The following is a 21,247-nucleotide window of genomic DNA, read 5'->3' on the forward strand; positions in this document are numbered from 1 at the left end:
ATTTACAGTTAGTCGGGGCTTGTAGGCTTTAGTTTACAATTCTTTCCACTTGGTGTATGATTGTATTAATGGTTTACCTTTTGGGATATACATTATGCAAATTTTTCATTGGAAGTATTTCCAGAGTTAAAAATACAAATCTGTGCGTGAGATGTCTCGGAGCTGTGTGGGTCTGAGCTCATTAGTGTATTATGTCATACACGTTCATACGTATTGACTCATATTTGACAGAAAACAACTTTGATAAGTATTGTGATTTTTTGGTCCAAGAAAGTTCTTGGTATTATTAAATATACACAATAAAGGGGGTTAATAAAAGTGTCGGATATATTGCACATAAACACTTTACTGAAACTCCGGATAATGGCACACACTGAATAAGAATGAATAACTTTCTCTACATGAACCTGTATTTTATTTGTTTACGTTCTGCGTAGTGACGATATCCACAGCTTTCAGCCACCTTAGTTTCTGGCGGCGAGACGTGCGAGTAGAGGGGATGGTGTTCCAGCGAGGGTGATGGCCCTCAAGGCCCTGGCACCATCACCTTCCAGCACCCACAGTTGGCCCTCACCCTCAGCACCAGTGGGTGCTGCACCCGTGTGTCTGGTCGCAGGGGTATTGTGGTCACGGTCAGGTGCATTACCCACACGAGGTAAGGGCCCCGTGCCACAGACGAGGTAAGGGCCCCGTGCCACAGACGAGGTAAGGGCCCCGTGCCACAGACGAGGTAAGGGCCCCGTGCCACAGACGAGGGAGGGGCCCCGTGCCACAGACGAGGTAAGGGCCCCGTGCCACAGACGAGGTAAGGGCCCCGTGCCACAGACGAGGTAAGGGCCCCGTGCCACAGACGAGGTAAGGGCCCCGTGCCACAGACGAGGTAAGGGCCCCGTGCCACAGACGAGGTAAGGGCCCCGTGCCACAGACGAGGTAAGGGCCCCGTGCCACAGACGAGGTAAGGGCCCCGTGCCACAGACGAGGTAAGGGCCCCGTGCCACAGACGAGGTAAGGGCCCCGTGCCACAGACGAGGTAAGGGCCCCGTGCCACAGACGAGGTAAGGGCCCCGTGCCACAGACGAGGTAAGGGCCCCGTGCCACAGACGAGGTAAGGGCCCCGTGCCACAGACGAGGTAAGGGCCCCGTGCCACAGACGAGGTAAGGGCCCCGTGCCACAGACGAGGTAAGGGCCCCGTGCCACAGACGAGGTAAGGGCCCCGTGCCACAGACGAGGGAGGGGCGCCATAGTAGTGACGTCTCCCGTATATTGGCTTCACGTCTTTTCAATTTGTATAAAATAGCAGAAAAAGGCTAATTTCCCTCCTGGACACGAGAACATCTTAACTGTGAACTGCATAATGGTCAACTTTGTGAAGAGATAAAAGTCTTGAGAAACAACATTGCTTTTAGGGGGACTTCAGTGGCTAACAAATTCAATAGACTCGCTTGAACACATTTTAAAAAACAGATGGTAACTTATGCTTTTAAAGAGAAGTTCAGTTCAAATCTGGTCAACCTTCACATGTGTGTTTAGGACCACTGATGTGTAGTAGTTGAGTTTATTACAATGTGTGTGGCAGGAGAGCTGTGATGTAAGGGTTTCGTGCGCCGGGCACCACCAAAGCACGCGCCCTCATCCACCTGAGAAATTATTTACATGGATGTGAGGCGAGGTGTGTGAGTGTCGGTGTGAGTGTCAGTGTGAGTGGCGGAGACGCACGCTGGCAGTGCGCGGGCTCGCACGCACGCACCCTTCCTACCTGGAGGGGATGCTAAACCATCTGCAATTGACCTGAGATTAACAATGATGAGGTTGGCAGCCATTAAGCGCCCCTCAGAGCCACACGGCCCACGAGTGGTGGAGCCTTCTTTAGTTTCTCAAGCCTTTTATCCTCGGCTTGACTTCTGAGACATTTACTGAAGATGACAATCACTGACGGCCTTAATGAAGTCAGGTGTGTACACCGACTGTGGTCGGGGGGGGGGGGGGTAGTCTGTGGTCGGGAGGGGGCGAGGGGTCTGTGGTCGGGGAGGGGGGTCTGTGGTCGGGGGCGAGGGGTCTGTGGTCGGGGAGGGGGGTCTGTGGTCGGGGGCGAGGGGTCTGTGGTCGGGGGGGTCTGTGGTCGGGGGGGGGCCGAAGGGTCTGTGGTCGGGGAGGTCTGTGGTCGGGGGGGGGTCTGTTGTCGGGGGGGGGTCTGTTGTCGGGGGGGGGTCTGTTGTCGGGGGGGGGTCTGTTGTCGGGGGGGGTCTGTTGTCGGGGGGGGGGGGTCTGTTGTCGGGGGGGGGGGGTCTGTTGTCGGGGGGGGGGGGGTCTGTTGTCGGGGGGGTCTGTTGTCGGGGGGGGTCTGTTGTCGGGGGGGGGGTCTGTTGTCGGGGGGGGTCTGTTGTCGGGGGGGGTCTGTTGTCGGGGGGGTCTGTTGTCGGGGGGGTCTGTTGTCGGGGGGGTCTGTTGTCGGGGGGGGGGGGGGGCGAGGGGTCTGTGGTCGGGGGGGGGGCGAGGGGTCTGTGGTCGGGGGGGGTCTGTGGTCGGGGGGGGTCTGTGGTCGGGGGGGGGGGTCTGTGGTCGGGGGGGGGGGTCTGTGGTCGGGGGGGGGGGTCTGTGGTCGGGGGGGGGTCTGTGGTCGGGGGGGGTCTGTGGTCGGGGGGGGTTCTGTGGTCGGGGGGGGGTTCTGTGGTCGGGGAGGGGGGTCTGTGGTCGGGGAGGGGGGTCTGTGGTCGGGGAGGGGGTCTGTGGTCGGGGGGGGGGGGGGTTCTGTGGTCGGGGGGGGGTTCTGTGGTCGGGGGGGGGGTTCTGTGGTCGGGGGGGGGTTCTGTGGTCGGGGGGGGGGTTCTGTGGTCGGGGGGGTTCTGTGGTCGGGGGGGGGGTTCTGTGGTCGGGGGGGTTCTGTGGTCGGGGGGGGGTCTGTTGTCGGGGGGGGGGTCTGTTGTCGGGGGGGGGGGGGCGAGGGGTCTGTGGTCGGGGAGGGGGGTCTGTGGTCGGGGAGGGGGGGTCTGTGGTCGGGGAGGGGGGGTCTGTGGTCGGGGGGGGGGGGTTCTGTGGTCGGGGGGGGTTCTGTGGTCGGGGGGGGGGGTTCTGTGGTCGGGGGGGGGGTTCTGTGGTCGGGGGGGTTCTGTGGTCGGGGGGGGTTCTGTGGTCGGGGGGGTTCTGTGGTCGGGGGGGGTTCTGTGGTCGGGGGGGTTCTGTGGTCGGGGAGGGGGGGGTCTGTGGTCGGGGAGGGGGGGTCTGTGGTCGGGGAGGGGGGGTTCTGTGGTCGGGGGGGGGGGTTCTGTGGTCGGGGGGGGGTTCTGTGGTCGGGGGGGGGTTCTGTGGTCGGGGGGGGGTTCTGTGGTCGGGGGGGGGTTCTGTGGTCGGGGGGGGGGGGTTCTGTGGTCGGGGGGGGGTTCTGTGGTCGGGGGGGGGTTCTGTGGTCGGGGGGGGGTTCTGTGGTCGGGGGGGGGGTTCTGTGGTCGGGGGGGGGTTCTGTGGTCGGGGGGGTTCTGTGGTCGGGGGGGGGTCTGTTGTCGGGGGGGGGTCTGTTGTCGGGGGGGGGGGGGGCGAGGGGTTTGTGGTCGGGGAGGGGGGGGTCTGTGGTCGGGGAGGGGGGTCTGTGGTCGGGGAGGGGGGGTCTGTGGTCGGGGAGGGGGGGTCTGTGGTCGGGGGGGGGGTTCTGTGGTCGGGGGGGTTCTGTGGTCGGGGGAGGGTTCTGTGGTCGGGGGGGGGGTTCTGTGGTCGGGGGGGGGGTTCTGTGGTCGGGGGGGGGGGGTTCTGTGGTCGGGGGGGGGGGGGGTTCTGTGGTCGGGGGGGGGGTCTGTGGTCGGGGGGGGGTCTGTGGTCGGGGGGGGGGGTCTGTGGTCGGGGGGGGTTCTGTGGTCGGGGGGGGGGGGGTTCTGTGGTCGGGGGGGGGGGGGGGTTCTGTGGTCGGGGGGGGGGGGTCGTCCCATGATAACCAACATTCAGTAAAGATTCAGAATTCCCACAACTTGTATAAGAGCGGCTGCTGCTGCTGCTGCTGCTGCTGCTGCTGCTGCTGCTGCCGCTGCTGCGGCTGCTGCTGCCGCTGCTGCGGCTGCTGCTGCCGCTGCTGCGGCTGCTGCTGCGGCTGCTGCTGTCGCTGCGGCTGCTGCTGCTGCTGCGGCTGCTGCTGCGGCTGCTGCTGCGGCTGCTGCTGCTGCGGCTGCTGCTGCGGCTGCTGCTGCGGCTGCTGCTGCGGCTGCTGCTGCGGCTGCTGCTGCTGCTGCTGCTGCTGCTGCGGCTGCTGCGGCTGCCTCCCTCAGCCACTCAACTGGGGCGCCTCACCGCGGCTCTCACACCATTACTCTCTACATAATCTTCTCCCTAATGAACGCCATACCAAATGTGGCAATGAATGAATAAAAATAAAAAGTAACATGAAAATTGGAGGCCGGTGAAATCCTCTTTGCAAAACCAGTTGAGTGACCTTGCAGGCAGGCAGGCAGGCGCGCGCGCGCGCTCTGGGGAACGTGAGTCACTGTGGAACTTCAGGGGAAGAGGGAGGGGGGGGGGGGGTCCAAGGAGCACCTACCGGAACCCCATACTTCTCACGGAGCACTCCCCACTCCCTCCTCCCCCCCCCCCCCCTCTGGCCGGCTCAGCACCTCCACAACACTAACGTCAAAATTACTTCATAAACTTTATCACAGACGCAACAAAGCAATCGTCAACGATCCTTGTTTGATTGTTTAAAACTACACCAGCATGTCACATTCCCACATATAATATTTCTTTATCAAAATTTATAAATAAACCAAAAAAAAAAATTACATTGTTTTTGGAGGCAGGCGGGAGCCGAGGCGCCCGTGTGTGTCAGTCACTATACTCTCGCTTCCTTCATGGCTAGGATAAAGGAATACAAAAATCAAACAGTCTCACCTGCTAGTCTAATTTTAATTATAAACACTCGCCCCAAAACAACTTTCTATTCGTCTGGTGAGGAATGACTTAATTTGTTTCACCAAGATAAACAAAATCTTAATAATAGGCTTTTCTTGCCATTATTAAGGCTAATGACCCGCAAGCACCATCACGAGGTTCACAGGTTATATTTCATGCCCAATAATGTGTGTTTTTCAGTATGTTTTCTGCAGTTGACAATGTTTGAGAGTGGCGCGGCCAGGAGCACTCGGCGGCCCCACCTCACCACCACAAGTATTGGTGTGCAAAAATAGGTATTGCTTGTACGTGTCATATTACAGCGTGTTTTCACAATCACTGCGCCCACACACTCTCCTTTCTTGCATCTCATGTTTGCACTATGACAACCATTTTCCCAGATGTCTGTATTGAGCAATACTGTGAAGCACAGTTATAGTGTCCCCAGTATAGTGTCACTCTCACCTGACGCATTGCTCAGCCAACAACACTGCACCAGCTTCCCACACTCTGACTTGCCATCAGCTTGACATTCCCCGACACTCTTGACCTTCCTTGTTCCTGCTCACTCAGTGTCCCTGCGACAAGCGGTCCACTGGTGGTGACGGGGGAGTGTGGGGCGGCCCCCTGGTGGTGACGGGGGAGTGTGGGGCGGCCCCCGCCGCTGTAAACACGGCTCGGGCCATGTCCACTCGCCCTCAACACACACACCACATAACTCGCCTCCACAGTCTCGTTACCTTAACTCTTCATCACTCCAGCATACTGTTACGATATATTTTCTGATACCTAGGTGACAAGAAGGTTCAACACGGCTTGCTTCATCTCGCTTCTGGATACGTTTGAGCACATCTTAGCACAGTACTGGATGGTTGACATCCTCTTGTGCCATCCTCAGTACACAGTACTCAGTACTCAGTGTAGGAGATATTAGACGAGTCACTCCACACAATTCGAGAGACTTTGAAACGAGATCTTGTAGTTTGGGAAATCCTCAAAGCCTGGAACTGTCGGGCGAGGATGAGGAGAGTGGCGGTGGGTGACGTGGTGACAGTCACGTGTCGACATTAAGTGTTTGGTGATCGCTACTTCCTAGTGCTGACCTCTGGTGAGCAAGTCACTATACTTAAAATGATTCCTCACTGAGGTTCATAGAGAAATCATTATTATAAATATTTTATGATATTTTAAATGTTAATTTTGGACAAGTACAAGTGAATTTAAAACAGTGAAGCTGTAAGGGACCACACGGATAATGTCACTTGACTCCTATTGGATCTCCAGCGATGACTTCTCACCACAGAAAATCTAATTAAAGCTTTGAACGATGACAAGTTGGCCAAGGACCCTCCAGGGTCTGATGGCGTGAGTCTCGGCTCAAGAGCTTGCCATAAAGCTGATGAAGTGGACTTCAAGCTTGGGAAACTCCGATCCCAAATCCGGGAAGTGTTGATGGTCTAGTAGATGACCTCGTAGACGGTGGCCTTCTTGTCGCCGGAGCCCGTCACGATGTACTTGTCGTCCGCAGAGATGTCGCAACTCAACACCGACGACGACTCCTTCGACTGAGGGAGAAAATATTTTGATTTGTAAAATTGTGTAAACATGTTTACCACCAGTATGGCTAATGTTGTTTACCACCAGTATGGCTAATGTTGTTTACCACCAGTATGGCTAATGATGACGTGTTTACCACCAGTATGGCTAATGATGACGTGTTTACCACCAGTATGGCTAATGTTTACCACCAGTATGGCTAATGTTTACCACCAGTATGGCTAATGTTTACCACCAGTATGGCTAATGATGACGTGTTTACCACCAGTATGGCTAATGATGACGTGTTTACCACCAGTATGGCTAATGTTTACCACCAGTATGGCTAATGTTTACCACCAGTATGGCTAATGTTTACCACCAGTATGGCTAATGATGACGTGTTTACCACCAGTATGGCTAATGATGACGTGTTTACCACCAGTATGGCTAATGTTTACCACCAGTATGGCTAATGATGACGTGTTTACCACCAGTATGGCTAATGATGACGTATTTACCACCAGTATGGCTAATGATGACGTGTTTACCACCAGTATGGCTAATGATGACGTGTTTACCACCAGTATGGCTAATGATGACGTGTTTACCACCAGTATGGCTAATGTTTACCACCAGTATGGCTAATGATGACGTGTTTACCACCAGTATGGCTAATGATGACGTGTTTACCACCAGTATGGCTAATGATGACGTGTTTACCACCAGTATGGCTAATGATGACGTGTTTACCACCAGTATGGCTAATGATGACTAGTATAGTGAGCAGCCTAAGAATGTGAATCAAATCCAAGAATATGTACACAATAGCCTTATGATCACCTGGGTAATGTCAGCAGTGTAACAAGGTACACTGTAGAGGCAGTAACAGTGCCAGGACTCACCTGGAAGATGGAGGCACCATAGGGGGTGCGCCACGCGTTGAGCAAGTTGTCTTTCCCAGTCGACACGAACCACTTGCCAGCCGAGGCGAACTTGAGGGAGAGGACGCAAGATTCGTGAAGGTGGAGTTGGTACTTGTCCGGTTTGTTGACGTGGAGGACCTCCACATTGGAACTCTCCATGCCAACGGCGAGCCACTCGCCGGTGGGACAGTAACCCAGGGAGAAGATTTGACTGGTAAAATCGTGCTGCTGTAACTGACGACCCTCCCGTAGGTCCCACGACCTGACTGTGTTGTCCAGGCCGCCTGTCCACAACTTGGTGCCGTCAGGGGAGATGTCGATGCACGACGCCCCGTCTGTGTGGCCCTGGAACTGTCTGACTAGCGTTTGGTTGTGCAGGTCCCACACGGCAATGTTGCCGTCACTGCAACAGCTGAAGCACACCTTCGAGTCCGGACTGATGGCCAAGGCGTAGCATGCTGGTGCCGCAGAGGTGAGTTCCGCCTTGATTCTGGGCGTGGGCGTCGCTAGGTCCCAGATGCTGAGTGTGGACGCCTCGCCGCCCACCAGTAGCGTCCGCCCATCAGGCAGCAGCTTCACTGACCGAATGTAACTATCACGTTGCTGTAACAAAAGACACGAGCATATTAATGTGAGATAAGCCTCATAAAATGAGTACGTACAAAATAGCGTCTATGAGTGAGGTGGGCAGTTGGGTGTGGTGTTAGGGGGCGGGCTGGTGACAGGGGAACAAGCCCCAACAGCCCAATCAGGCGGTGAACCGGGCACCAGTTTGGGTGGCGTGGTGTCATCACACATACAGCAGCCGGCCCCACATGCACCCTCGCCCGACCATCACTCCAAATTGCAATAATCCCATCCGCGAAGCGCCCCATGTCTGAGGCCGCTCCCAGCCGCCCTCCTGAATACTGATGTGGTCCCTGCCACCGCCCCTGCCACCACCACCCCCTACTGCCTCCCCTGCCACCACCACAAGGCCGCTGCCACCACCACCACCACCACCCCTGCCAGTGGTGGCAGCGGCTCTTACGGAGAACAATGGCGACTGACCTCGCGGCGGTAACCGCCAAGTGGTAAATGCTTTTGGGGGAAAGAAACGACAACTTATCAGCGGACAGGAAAAAGGCTTCAAGGGGATAGTCCCATCAAGAAGGGTACGGAGGGATGGGGGGTGGATAGGGCGTGTGAGGGAGGGTGGGGGGTTGAGGATGAGGGGGACGACCTTGATGGGGTAGAAGGGAGGAAGTTGAGACCTTCCAGCCATCAATGTCCAGGGTGAAGAGAAGCCATCAAGAGTAACCAGTTCCAGGAAAGTGTGTACACAATCATCGTGGTGAATTGTTCGTCCCTGGTTCGAGGCTCCTCGCCCTCTCCGCCCCTTAGTCCTCCCATGTTACACAAGCGAGGCCCAAGAGCTAACAGCTCCATCATGCAGGCGAAAATAGTAGACCCAATACTCACTCGAGAAACGGTAAAAGCCAAGGTAGACACGAAGTACCTGGCACGTTGGGTACAAGGTCGACTGTGTCGGGGATGTCTGGGGATGTCTGGGGATGTCTGGGGATGTCTGGGAATGTCCGGGGATGTCTGGGGATGTCCGGGGATGTCTGGGGATGTCCGGGGATGTCCGGGGATGTCTGGGGATGTCTGGGGATGTCCGGGGATGTCTGGGGATGTCCGGGGATGTCCGGGGATGTCTGGGGATGTCCGGGGATGTCCGGGGATGTCCGGGGATGTCCGGGGATGCTTCGGGGATGTCCGGGGATGTCCGGGGATGTCCGGGGATGTCTGGGGATGTCCGGGGATGTCTGGGGATGTCCGGGGATGTCCGGTCACGTGTCCGGGGGGTGTCGGGTGCTGTGGTGGGGTCGGAGAGCGGGGTTGAGGCCGGCTTATCAACACTACACCACACTACTCAACACACACGCAATCTTCCCGCCACTAAAACCCCCATGAATACTCAAGTGGCCTCTGGTGCTATCGTGCACCACGATAACCACTCTCTTGGGGGGTACCGGCGACCCCCACCACCCGCTACTGCAGTCTGTGGGTGCTGTGGTGGTCACGATACCCAGTACCGTGTCTACCAGTACACACCACCACTACCACAGTACCAGTACACACCACCACTACCATAGTACCAGTACACACCACCACCCCCAGTACCAGTACACACCACCACCCCCAATACCAGTACACACCACCACCCCAGTACCAGTACACACCACCACCCCCAGTACCAGTACACACCACCACCCCCAGTACCAGTACACACCACCACCCCAGTACCAGTACACACCACCACCCCCAGCACCAGTACACACCACCACCCCCAGTACCAGTACACACCACCACCCCCAGTACCAGTACACACCACCACCCCAGTACACACCACCACCCGACCACCAGTACACACCACCACCCCCAGTACCAGTACACACCACCACCCCCAGCACCAGTACACACCACCACCCTCAGTACCAGTACACACCACCCCCAGTACCAGTACACACCACCACCCCCAGTACACACCACCACCCGACCACCAGTACACACCACCACCCCCAGTACCAGTACACACCACCACCCCCAGCACCAGTACACACCACCACCCTCAGTACCAGTACACACCACCACCCCCAGCACCAGTACACACCACCACCCCAGCACCAGTACACACCACCACCCCCAGCACCAGTACACACCACCACCCCCAGCACCAGTACACACCACCACCCCCAGCACCAGTACACACCACCACCCCAGCACCAGTACACACCACCACCCCAGCACCAGTACACACCACCACCCCAGCACCAGTACACACCACCACCCCAGCACCAGTACACACCACCACCCCCAGCACCAGTACACACCACCACCCCCAGCACCAGTACACACCACCACCCCCAGCACCAGTACACACCACCACCCGACCACCAGTACACACCACCACCCGACCACCAGTACACACCACCACCCCCAGTACCAGTACACACCACCACCCCAGCACCAGTACACACCACCACCCCCAGTACCAGTACACACCACCACCCCCAGTACCAGTACACACCACCACCCCCAGTACCAGTACACACCACCACCCCCAGCACCAGTACACACCACCACCCCAGCACCAGTACACACCACCACCCCAGCACCAGTACACACCACCACCCCCAGCACCAGTACACACCACCACCCCCAGCACCAGTACACACCACCACCCCCAGCACCAGTACACACCACCACCCCCACCACCAGTACACACCACCACCCCCAGTACCAGTACACACCACCACCCCCAGTACCAGTACACACCACCACCCCCAGTACACACCACCACCCGACCACCAGTACACGCCACCACCCCCAGTACCAGTACACACCACCACCCCCAGCACCAGTACACACCACCACCCTCAGTACCAGTACACACCACCACCCCCAGTACCAGTACACACCACCACCCCCAGTACACACCACCACCCGACCACCAGTACACACCACCACCCCCAGTACCAGTACACACCACCACCCCCAGCACCAGTACACACCACCACCCCCAGCACCAGTACACACCACCACCCCAGCACCAGTACACACCACCACCCCCAGCACCAGTACACACCACCACCCCCAGCACCAGTACACACCACCACCCCCAGCACCAGTACACACCACCACCCCCAGCACCAGTACACACCACCACCCCAGCACCAGTACACACCACCACCCCAGCACCAGTACACACCACCACCCCAGCACCAGTACACACCACCACCCCCAGCACCAGTACACACCACCACCCCCAGCACCAGTACACACCACCACCCCCAGCACCAGTACACACCACCACCCTACCACCAGTACACACCACCACCCGACCACCAGTACACACCACCACCCCCAGCACCAGTACACACCACCACCCCAGCACCAGTACACACCACCACCCCCAGTACCAGTACACACCACCACCCGACCACCAGTACACACCACCACCCCCAGTACCAGTACACACCACCACCCCCAGCACCAGTACACACCACCACCCCAGCACCAGTACACACCACCACCCCCAGCACCAGTACACACCACCACCCCCACCACCAGTACACACCACCACCCCCACCACCAGTACACACCACCACCCCCACCACCAGTACACACCACCACCCCAGCACCAGTACACACCACCACCCCAGCACCAGTACACACCACCCCAGCACCAGTACACACCACCACCCCAGCACCAGTACACACCACCCCAGCACCAGTACACACCACCACCCCCAGCACCAGTACACACCACCACCCCCAGCACCAGTACACACCACCACCCCCAGCACCAGTACACACCACCACCCCCAGCACCAGTACACACCACCACCCCCAGCACCAGTACACACCACCACCCCAGCACCAGTACACACCACCACCCCCAGCACCAGTACACACCACCACCCCAGCACCAGTACACACCACCACCCCAGCACCAGTACACACCACCACCCCAGCACCAGTACACACCACCACCCCCAGCACCAGTACACACCACCACCCCCAGCACCAGTACACACCACCCCAGCACCAGTACACACCACCACCCCAGCACCAGTACACACCACCACCCCCAGCACCAGTACACACCACCACCCGACCACCAGCACACACCACCACCCCCAGTACCAGTACACACCACCACCCCCAGTACCAGTACACACCACCACCCCCAGTACCAGTACACACCACCACCCCCAGCACCAGTACACACCACCACCCCCAGTACCAGTACACACCACCACCCCCAGTACCAGTACACACCACCACCCCCACCACCAGTACACTCCACCACCCCCAGTACCAGTACACACCACCACCCCCAGTACCAGTACACACCACCACCCCCAGTACCAGTACACACCAACACCCCCAGTACCAGTACACACCACCACCCCAGCACCAGTACACACCACCACCCCAGCACCAGTACACACCACCACCCCAGTACCAGTACACACCACCACCCCAGCACCAGTACACACCACCACCCCCAGCACCAGTACACACCACCACCCCCAGCACCAGTACACACCACCACCCCCAGCACCAGTACACACCACCACCCCCAGTACCAGTACACACCACCACCCCCACCACCAGTACACACCACCACCCGACCACCAGTACACACCACCACCCCCAGTACCAGTACACACCACCACCCCCAGTACCAGTACACACCACCACCCGACCACCAGTACACACCACCACCCCCAGTACCAGTACACACCACCACCCCCAGTACCAGTACACACCACCACCCCAGCATCAGTACACACCACCACCCCCAGCACCAGTACACACCACCACCCCCAGCACCAGTACACACCACCACCCCCAGCACCAGTACACACCACCACCCCCAGCACCAGTACACACCACCACCCCAGCACCAGTACACACCACCACCCCAGTACCAGTACACACCACCACCCCCAGCACCAGTACACACCACCACCCCCACCACCAATACACACCACCACGCCAGTACCAGTACACACCAACACCCCAGCACCAGTACACACCACCACCCCAGCACCAGTACACACCACCACCCCCACCACCAATACACACCACCACGCCAGTACCAGTACACACCAACACCCCAGCACCAGTACACACCACCACCCCAGCACCAGTACACACCACCACCCCCAGTACCAGTACACACCACCACCCCAGCACCAGTACACACCACCACCCCAGCACCAGTACACACCACCACCCCAGCACCAGTACACACCACCACCCCAGCACCAGTACACACCACCACCCCCAGTACCAGTACACACCACCACCCCCAGCACCAGTACACACCACCACCCCCAGCACCAGTACACACCACCACCCCAGTACCAGTACACACCACCACCCCCAGCACCAGTACACACCACCACCCCAGCACCAGTACACACCACCACCCCCACCACCAGTACACACCCCCACCCCAGCACCAGTACACACCACCACCCCACCACCAGTACACACCACCACCCCCACCACCAATACACACCACCACCCCAGCACCAGTACACACCACCACCCCCAGCACCAGTACACACCACCACCCCCACCACCAGTACACACCACCACCCCCACCACCAGTACACACCACCACCCCAGCACCAGTACACACCACCACCCCCAGCACCAGTACACACCACCACCCCAGCACCAGTACACACCACCACCCCCAGCACCAGTACACACCACCACCCCAGCACCAGTACACACCACCACCCCCAGCACCAGTACACACCACCACCCCCAGCACCAGTACACACCACCACCCCAGCACCAGTACACACCACCACCCCAGTACACACGACAGCAGAGGCCAAACAAATGGCTTCTAGAGATCAATGCCAACAAGTGTAAAGTAATGAAGATGAGCCACACCCGCCCAGGCGGGGACTAAGAACACAAACAAAGACAAGAACAAACAAAGTGTCGATAAGCAAAAGTTGTAATATATAAAAACAGCAACAAGAACACACTAGGGGGGGGGTTGAAGGGGGGATGGGGGGGGGGAGAGAAGCGGGGGAGAGAAGCAGGGGAGTCAAGCCGGCGGGGAACAAATAAAGCAACAAAGATCAAGACAAACACAGGAGCGAGGCGGTCGGTTTAGAGGCGTGGTGCAGTAGGGCGCGGGGGGGGGGGGGGGGAGGGAGGGGAGGGGGGAGCGTAGAGTGGAGCCCGGCCAAGAGGACTTCTTTGTTGTCTCCGCGGCGTGAGGCAGCCGCCGCGGCCCCTCCTGCTGGCGGCCCCTCCTGCTGCTGGCGGCCCCTCCTGCTGCTGCTGCTGGCGGCCCCTCCTGCTGCTGCTGCTGGCGGCCCCCCCTCCTGCTGCTGCTGGCGGCCCTCCTCCTGCTGCTGCTGGCGGCGGCCCCTCCTCCTGCTGCTGCTGGCGGCGGCCCCTCCTGCTGCTGCTGCTGGCGGCGGCCCCTCCTCCTGCTGCTGCTGGCGGCGGCCCCTCCTCCTGCTGCTGCTGGCGGCGGCCCCTCCTCCTGCTGCTGCTGGCGGCGGCCCCTCCTCCTGCTGCTGCTGGCGGCGGCCCCTCCTCCTGCTGCTGCTGGCGGCGGCCCCTCCTCCTGCTGCTGCTGGCGGCGGCCCCTCCTCCTGCTGCTGCTGGCGGCGGCCCCTCCTCCTGCTGCTGCTGGCGGCGGCCCCTCCTCCTGCTGCTGCTGGCGGCGGCCCCTCCTCCTGCTGCTGCTGGCGGCGGCCCCTCCTCCTGCTGCTGCTGGCGGCGGCCCCTCCTCCTGCTGCTGCTGGCGGCGGCCCCTCCTCCTGCTGCTGCTGGCGGCGGCCCCTCCTCCTGCTGCTGCTGGCGGCGGCCCCTCCTCCTGCTGCTGCTGGCGGCGGCCCCTCCTCCTGCTGCTGCTGGCGGCGGCCCCTCCTCCTGCTGCTGCTGGCGGCGGCCCCTCCTCCTGCTGCTGCTGGCGGCGGCCCCTCCTCCTGCTGCTGCTGGCGGCGGCCCCTCCTCCTGCTGCTGCTGGCGGCGGCCCCTCCTCCTGCTGCTGCTGGCGGCGGCCCCTCCTCCTGCTGCTGCTGGCGGCGGCCCCTCCTCCTGCTGCTGCTGGCGGCGGCCCCTCCTCCTGCTGCTGCTGGCGGCGGCCCCTCCTCCTGCTGCTGCTGGCGGCGGCCCCTCCTCCTGCTGCTGCTGGCGGCGGCCCCTCCTCCTGCTGCTGCTGGCGGCGGCCCCTCCTCCTGCTGCTGCTGGCGGCGGCCCCTCCTCCTGCTGCTGCTGGCGGCGGCCCCTCCTCCTGCTGCTGCTGGCGGCGGCCCCTCCTCCTGCTGCTGCTGGCGGCCCCTCCTCCTGCTGCTGCTGGCGGCCCCTCCTCCTGCTGCTGCTGGCGGCCCCTCCTCCTGCTGCTGCTGGCGGCCCCTCCTCCTGCTGCTGCTGCTGCTGGCGGCCCCTCCTCCTGCTGCTGCTGCTGCTGGCGGCCCCTCCTCCTGCTGCTGCTGCTGGCGGCCCCTCCTCCTGCTGCTGCTGCTGCTGGCGGCCCCTCCTCCTGCTGCTGCTGCTGCTGGCGGCCCCTCCTCCTGCTGCTGCTGCTGGCGGCCCCTCCTCCTGCTGCTGCTGCTGGCGGCCTCTCCTCCTGCTGCTGCTGCTGGCGGCCCCTCCTCCTGCTGGCGGCCCCTCCTCCTGCTGGCGGCCCCTCCTGCCACGGCACCGCCTCCATGCTGGGGCAGTGTGTGAGTGTGTGTGAGTGAGTGAGTGAGTGAGGCACACACACACACACACACACACGTTGGGGGCCTGGTAGCCTGGTGGATAGCGCGCAGGACTCGTAATTCTGTGGCGCGGGTTCGATTCCCGCACCAGGCAGAAACAAATGGGGCAAAGTTTCTTTCACCCTGAATGCCCCTGTTACTTAGCAGTAAATAGGTACCTGGGAGTTAGTCAGCTGGCACGGGCTGCTTCCTGCGGTGTGTGTGGTGTGGGGAAAAAAATAGTAGTTAGTAAACAGTTGATTGACAGTTGAGAGGCGGGCCGAAAGAGCAAAGCTCAACCCCCGCAAACACAACTAGGTGAATACACGTTCTCAGTACTACCAGATGAATGAGGCTCCACCCATCTGGTAGTTCTACCAGATGGTAGTTCTACCAGATGGATGCAGCCTCTACCAGTCTACCAACTACCAGACAACCACCATTCCCCATAAGACCCACATTACAACAAGTCCCTCAGCCCTGGCGAAGAAAGCGTAGTCCTCCAGGGGTTAAACAGCTCGCGTCTCAACACCTGATCTTTAGAATGGCTTTTAATAGCCTTCTTGGACCTTCCTATGCTCGCTAAATCCCCCCTTGAGCCGGCACTATGGCACAGTTGCATACTCCACAACATGGCAACACCAGAGATTACACACACACACACACACACACACACACACACACAAACCCCAAACACTTCCCAGCGCACACTCGCCCCCTCTCTCCTATCATCATCTGACTTCAACATTAAAGATACACGCCGCATTAGTGAGGGGGGGGGGAGCCTGGTGTGTGTCTGTAGGGGGGGGTCCCACCACCACCCCCCCTGGTGTGTGTGTAGGGAGGGGTCCCACCACCACCCCCCCTGGTGTGTGTGTAGGGAGGGGTCCCACCACCACCCCCCCTGGTGTGTGTGTAGGGAGGGGTCCCACCACCAACCCTCCTGGTGTGTGTAGGGGGGGGGGTCCCACCACCACCCCCCCTGGTGTGTGTGTAGGGGGTGGGGTCCCACCACCACCCCCCCTGGTGTGTGTGTAGGGGGGGGGGGTCCCACCACCACCCCCCCTGGTGTGTGTGTAGGGAGGGGTCCCACCACCAACCCTCCTGGTGTGTGTGTAGGGGGGGTCCCACCACCACCCCCCCTGGTGTGCGTGTAGGAGGGGGGTCCCACCACCACCCCCCCTGGTGTGTGTGTAGGGGGTGGGGTCCCACCACCACCCCCCCTGGTGTGTGTGTAGGGGGGGGGTCCCACCACCACCCCCCTGGTGTGTGTGTAGGGGGGTCCCACCACCACCCCCCCTGGTGTGTGTAGGGGGGGTCCCACCACCAACCCTCCTGGTGTGTGTGTAGGGGGGGTCCCACCACCACCCCCCCCTGGTGTGCGTGTAGGAGGGGGGGTCCCACCACCACCCCCCCTGGTGTGTGTGTAGGGGGTGGGGTCCCACCACCACCCCCCCTGGTGTGTGTGTAGGGGGTGGGGTCCCACCACCACCCCCCCTGGTGTGTGTGTAGGAGGGGGGTCCCACCACCACCCCCCCTGGTGTGTGTGTAGGGGGTGGGGTCCCACCACCACCCCCCCTGGTGTGTGTGTAGGGAGGGGTCCCACCACCACCCCCCCTGGTGTGTGTGTAGGGGGGTCCCACTACCACCCCCTTGTTGTGTGTGTAGTGGGGGGGCCCAGTGGTGGTGGCAGGGAGGGCCAGTGGTGGTGGCAGGGGGGGCCAGTGGTGGTGGCAGGGGGGCCAGAGTGGCAGGGGGGGGGGGGGCCAGGGGTGGTGGCAGGGGGGCCAGTGGTGGTGGCAGGGGGGCCAGTGGTGGTGGCAGGGGGGCCAGTGGTGGTGGCGGGGGGGCCAGTGGTGGTGGCAGGGGGGGCCAGTGGTGGTGGCAGGGGGGGCCAGCGCTGGTGGCAGGGGGCCAGTGGTGGTGGCAGGGGGGCCAGTGGTGGTGGCAGGGGGGCCAGTGGTGGTGGCAGGGGGGCCAGTGGTGGTGGTGGCAGGGGGGCCAGTGGTGGTGGTGGCAGGGGGGCCAGTGGTGGTGGCAGGGGGGCCAGTGGTGGTGGCAGGGGGGCCAGTGGTGGTGGCAGGGGGGCCAGTGGTGGTGGCAGGGGGGCCAGTGGTGGCGGCAGGGGGGCCAGTGGTGGTGGCAGGGGGGCCAGTGGTGGTGGCAGGGGGGCCAGTGGTGGTGGCAGGGGGGCCAGTGGTGGTGGCAGGGGGGCCAGTGGTGGCGGCAGTGACAACACAACATCTTGACCACCACCTTAGGTAACCCATTAATAAGGACAATGGTCAGTTTCCTTGGTGTAAAAAGTACTTTTAGTGCTTGTGCTTCCCAAGCACCAGGAGCGGCACCACACACACACACACACACACACACACACACACACACACACACACACACACACACACACACACACACACACGGGATATGAAGATATGAAGAGCGGCTGAAGGAACTGAACCTTACGACACTAGAGAAAAGAAGTGAGAGAGGGGATATGATAGGGACATATAAAATACTCAGGGGAATTGACAAAGTGGAAATAGATGAAATGTTCACACGTAATAATAACAGAACGAGGGGACATGGGTGGAAACTGGAAACTCAGATGAGTCACAGAGATGTTAGGAAGTTTTCTTTTAGCGTGAGAGTAGTGGAAAAATGGAATGCACTTGGGGAACAGGTAGTGGAAGCAAATACTATTCATACTTTTAAAACTAGTTATGATAGGGAAATGGGACAGGAGTCATTGCTGTAAACAACCGATAGCTGGAAAGGCGGGATCCAAGAGTCAATGCTCGATCCTGCAAGCACAAATAGGTGAGTACAAATAGGTGAGTACACACACACACACACACACACACACACACACACACACACACACACACACACACACACACACACACACACACACACCTGGAGTGAAATAAGTGGTACATAAATACCTCTCCCACCACTACTGGCGTCCGCCCCCACCTTGCTCAACATTAACCACACCAAGTACACATTAAACATACACACACTCGCTGGTGTATTAGTGGCAGGCACAACATGCACCAGAGCAGGTCCAGCAGAGCAGCCCGGAGACCTTACCTGCACCTTGCACGAGTCCTGCCAGGCAATAGAGGCAGGCATCTCCCTGCAGGCAGGCCAGGCAATAGAGGCAGGCATCTCCCTGCAGGCAGGCCAGGCAATAGAGGCAGGCTTCTCCCTGCAGGCAGGCTTCTCCCTGCAGGCAGGCCAGGCAATAGAGGCAGGCTTCTCCCTGCAGGCAGGCCAGGCAATAGAGGCAGGCTTCTCCCTGCAGGCAGGCCAGGCAATAGAGGCAGGCCAGGCAATAGAGGCAGGCTTCTCCCTGCAGGCAGGCCAGGCAATAGAGGCAGGCTTCTCCCTGCAGGCAGGCCAGGCAATAGAGGCAGGCTTCTCCCTGCAGGCAGGCCAGGCAATAGAGGCAGGCTTCTCCCTGCAGGCAGGCCAGGCAATAGAGTCTCTCTGCAGGCAGGCCAGGCAATAGAGGCAGGCATCTCATTGCAGGCAGGCCAGGCAATAGAGGCAGGCATCTCCCTGCAGGCAGGCCAGGCAATAGAGGCAGGCATCTCCCTGCAGGCAGGCCAGGCAATAGAGGCAGGCAGGCCAGGCAATAGAGCCAGGCTTCTCCCTGCAGGCAGGCCAGGCAATAGAGGCAGGCATCTCCCTACAGGCAGGCCAGGCAATAGAGCCAGGCTTCTCCCTGCAGGCAGGCCAGGCAATAGAGGCAGGCATCTCCCTGCAGGCAGGCCAGGCAATAGAGGCAGGCATCTCCCTGCAGGCAGGCCAGGCAATAGAGCCAGGCTTCTCCCTGCAGGCAGGCCAGGCAATAGAGGCAGGCATCTCCCTGCAGGCAGGCCAGGCAATAGAGCCAGGCTCCTACCTGCAGGCAGGCCAGGCAATAGAGACAGGCTTCTACCTGCAGGAAGCGAGTGTTCCACCTACAGGCTGTGTTACCAGGGAGCTTTCAGGGGCTTCCTGCTTCCATACACACAACACCGATTCACTCGCTGGCTTGTACTGCAGCTTCACTCACAGGCTCGTAGTGCAGCTTCACTCACAGGCTCGTAGTGCAGCTTCACTCACAGGCTCGTAGTGCAGCTTCACTCACAGGCTCGTAGTGCAGCTTCACTCACAGGCTCGTAGTGCAGCTTCACTCACAGGCTCGTAGTGCAGCTTCACTCACAGGCTCGTAGTGCAGCTTCACTCACAGGCTCGTAGTGCAGCTTCACTCACAGGCTCGTAGTGCAGCTTCACTCACAGGCTCGTAGGTGCAGCTTCACTCCAGGCTCGTAGTGCAGCTTCACTCACAGGCTCGTAGTGCAGCTTCACTCACAGGCTCGTAGTGCAGCTTCACTCACAGGCTCGTAGTGCAGCTTCACTCACAGGCTCGTAGTGCAGCTTCACTCACGTAGCTCGTAGTGCAGCTTCACTCACAGCTCGTAGTGCAGCTTCACTCACAGGCTCGTAGTGCAGCTTCACTCACAGGCTCGTAGTGCAGCTTCACTCACAGGCTCGTAGTGCAGCTTCACTCACAGGCTCGTAGTGCAGCTTCACTCACGCTCGTAGTGCAGCTTCACTCACGGCTCGTAGTGCAGCTTCACTCACAGGCTCGTAGTGCAGCTTCACTCACAGGCTCGTAGTGCAGCTTCACTCACAGGCTCGTAGTGCAGCTTCACTCACAGGCTCGTAGTGCAGCTTCACTCACAGGCTCGTAGTGCAGCTTCACTCACAGGCTCGTAGTGCAGCTTCACTCACAGGCTCGTAGTGCAGCTTCACTCACAGGCTCGTAGTGCAGCTTCACTCACAGGCTCGTAGTGCAGCTTCACTCACAGGCTCGTAGTGCAGCTTCACTCACAGGCTCGTAGTGCAGCTTCACTCACAGGCTCGTAGTGCAGCTTCACTCACAGGCTCGTAGTGCAGCTTCACTCACAGGCTCGTAGTGCAGCTTCACTCACAGGCTCGTAGTGCAGCTTCACTCACAGGCTCGTAGTGCAGCTTCACTCACAGGCTCGTAGTGCAGCTTCACTCACAGGCTCGTAGTGCAGCTTCACTCACAGGCTCGTAGTGCAGCTTCACTCACAGGCTCGTAGTGCAGCTTCACTCACAGGCTCGTAGTGCAGCTTCACTCACAGGCTCGTAGTGCAGCTTCACTCACAGGCTCGTAGTGCAGCTTCACTCACAGGCTCGTAGTGCAGCTTCACTCACAGGCTCGTAGTGCAGCTTCACTCACAGGCTCGTAGTGCAGCTTCACTCACAGGCTCGTAGTGCAGCTTCACTCACAGGCTCGTAGTGCAGCTTCACTCACAGGCTCGTAGTGCAGCTTCACTCACAGGCTCGTAGTGCAGCTTCACTCACAGGCTCGTAGTGCAGCTTCACTCACAGGCTCGTAGTGCAGCTTCACTCACAGGCTCGTAGTGCAGCTTCACTCACAGGCTCGTAGTGCAGCTTCACTCACAGGCTCGTAGTGCAGCTTCACTCACATGTAGTGCAGTCAGTGCGCTCACAGGCTCGTAGTGCAGCTTCACTCACAGGCTCGTAGTGCAGCTTCACTCACAGGCTCGTAGTGCAGCTTCACTCACAGGCTCGTAGTGCAGCTTCACTCACAGGCTCGT

At 59.9% G+C, this 21,247-nt stretch overlaps 1 protein-coding gene across 1 annotated transcript in view; it reads right to left on the reverse strand.

Annotated features, from left to right (window-relative positions):
- Positions 1-4,866: 4,866 nt before the first annotated feature.
- LOC123753799 (transducin-like enhancer protein 4) overlaps positions 4,867-21,247 on the reverse strand; it is a 100,803-nt gene continuing 84,422 nt past the window's right edge. The window contains exons 6-7 of the mRNA XM_069323931.1: positions 7,309-8,001; positions 4,867-6,432 (exon numbers count right to left, since the gene is read on the reverse strand). Coding sequence (XP_069180032.1) covers positions 6,325-6,432; positions 7,309-8,001 — 801 coding nt within the window. The 3' untranslated portion in view covers positions 4,867-6,324. The remainder of the gene's footprint in view (positions 6,433-7,308; positions 8,002-21,247) is intronic.

The sequence above is a fragment of the Procambarus clarkii genome, chromosome 13 (assembly GCF_040958095.1).
Source record: "Procambarus clarkii isolate CNS0578487 chromosome 13, FALCON_Pclarkii_2.0, whole genome shotgun sequence".
Classification (NCBI taxonomy): domain Eukaryota; kingdom Metazoa; phylum Arthropoda; class Malacostraca; order Decapoda; family Cambaridae; genus Procambarus; species Procambarus clarkii.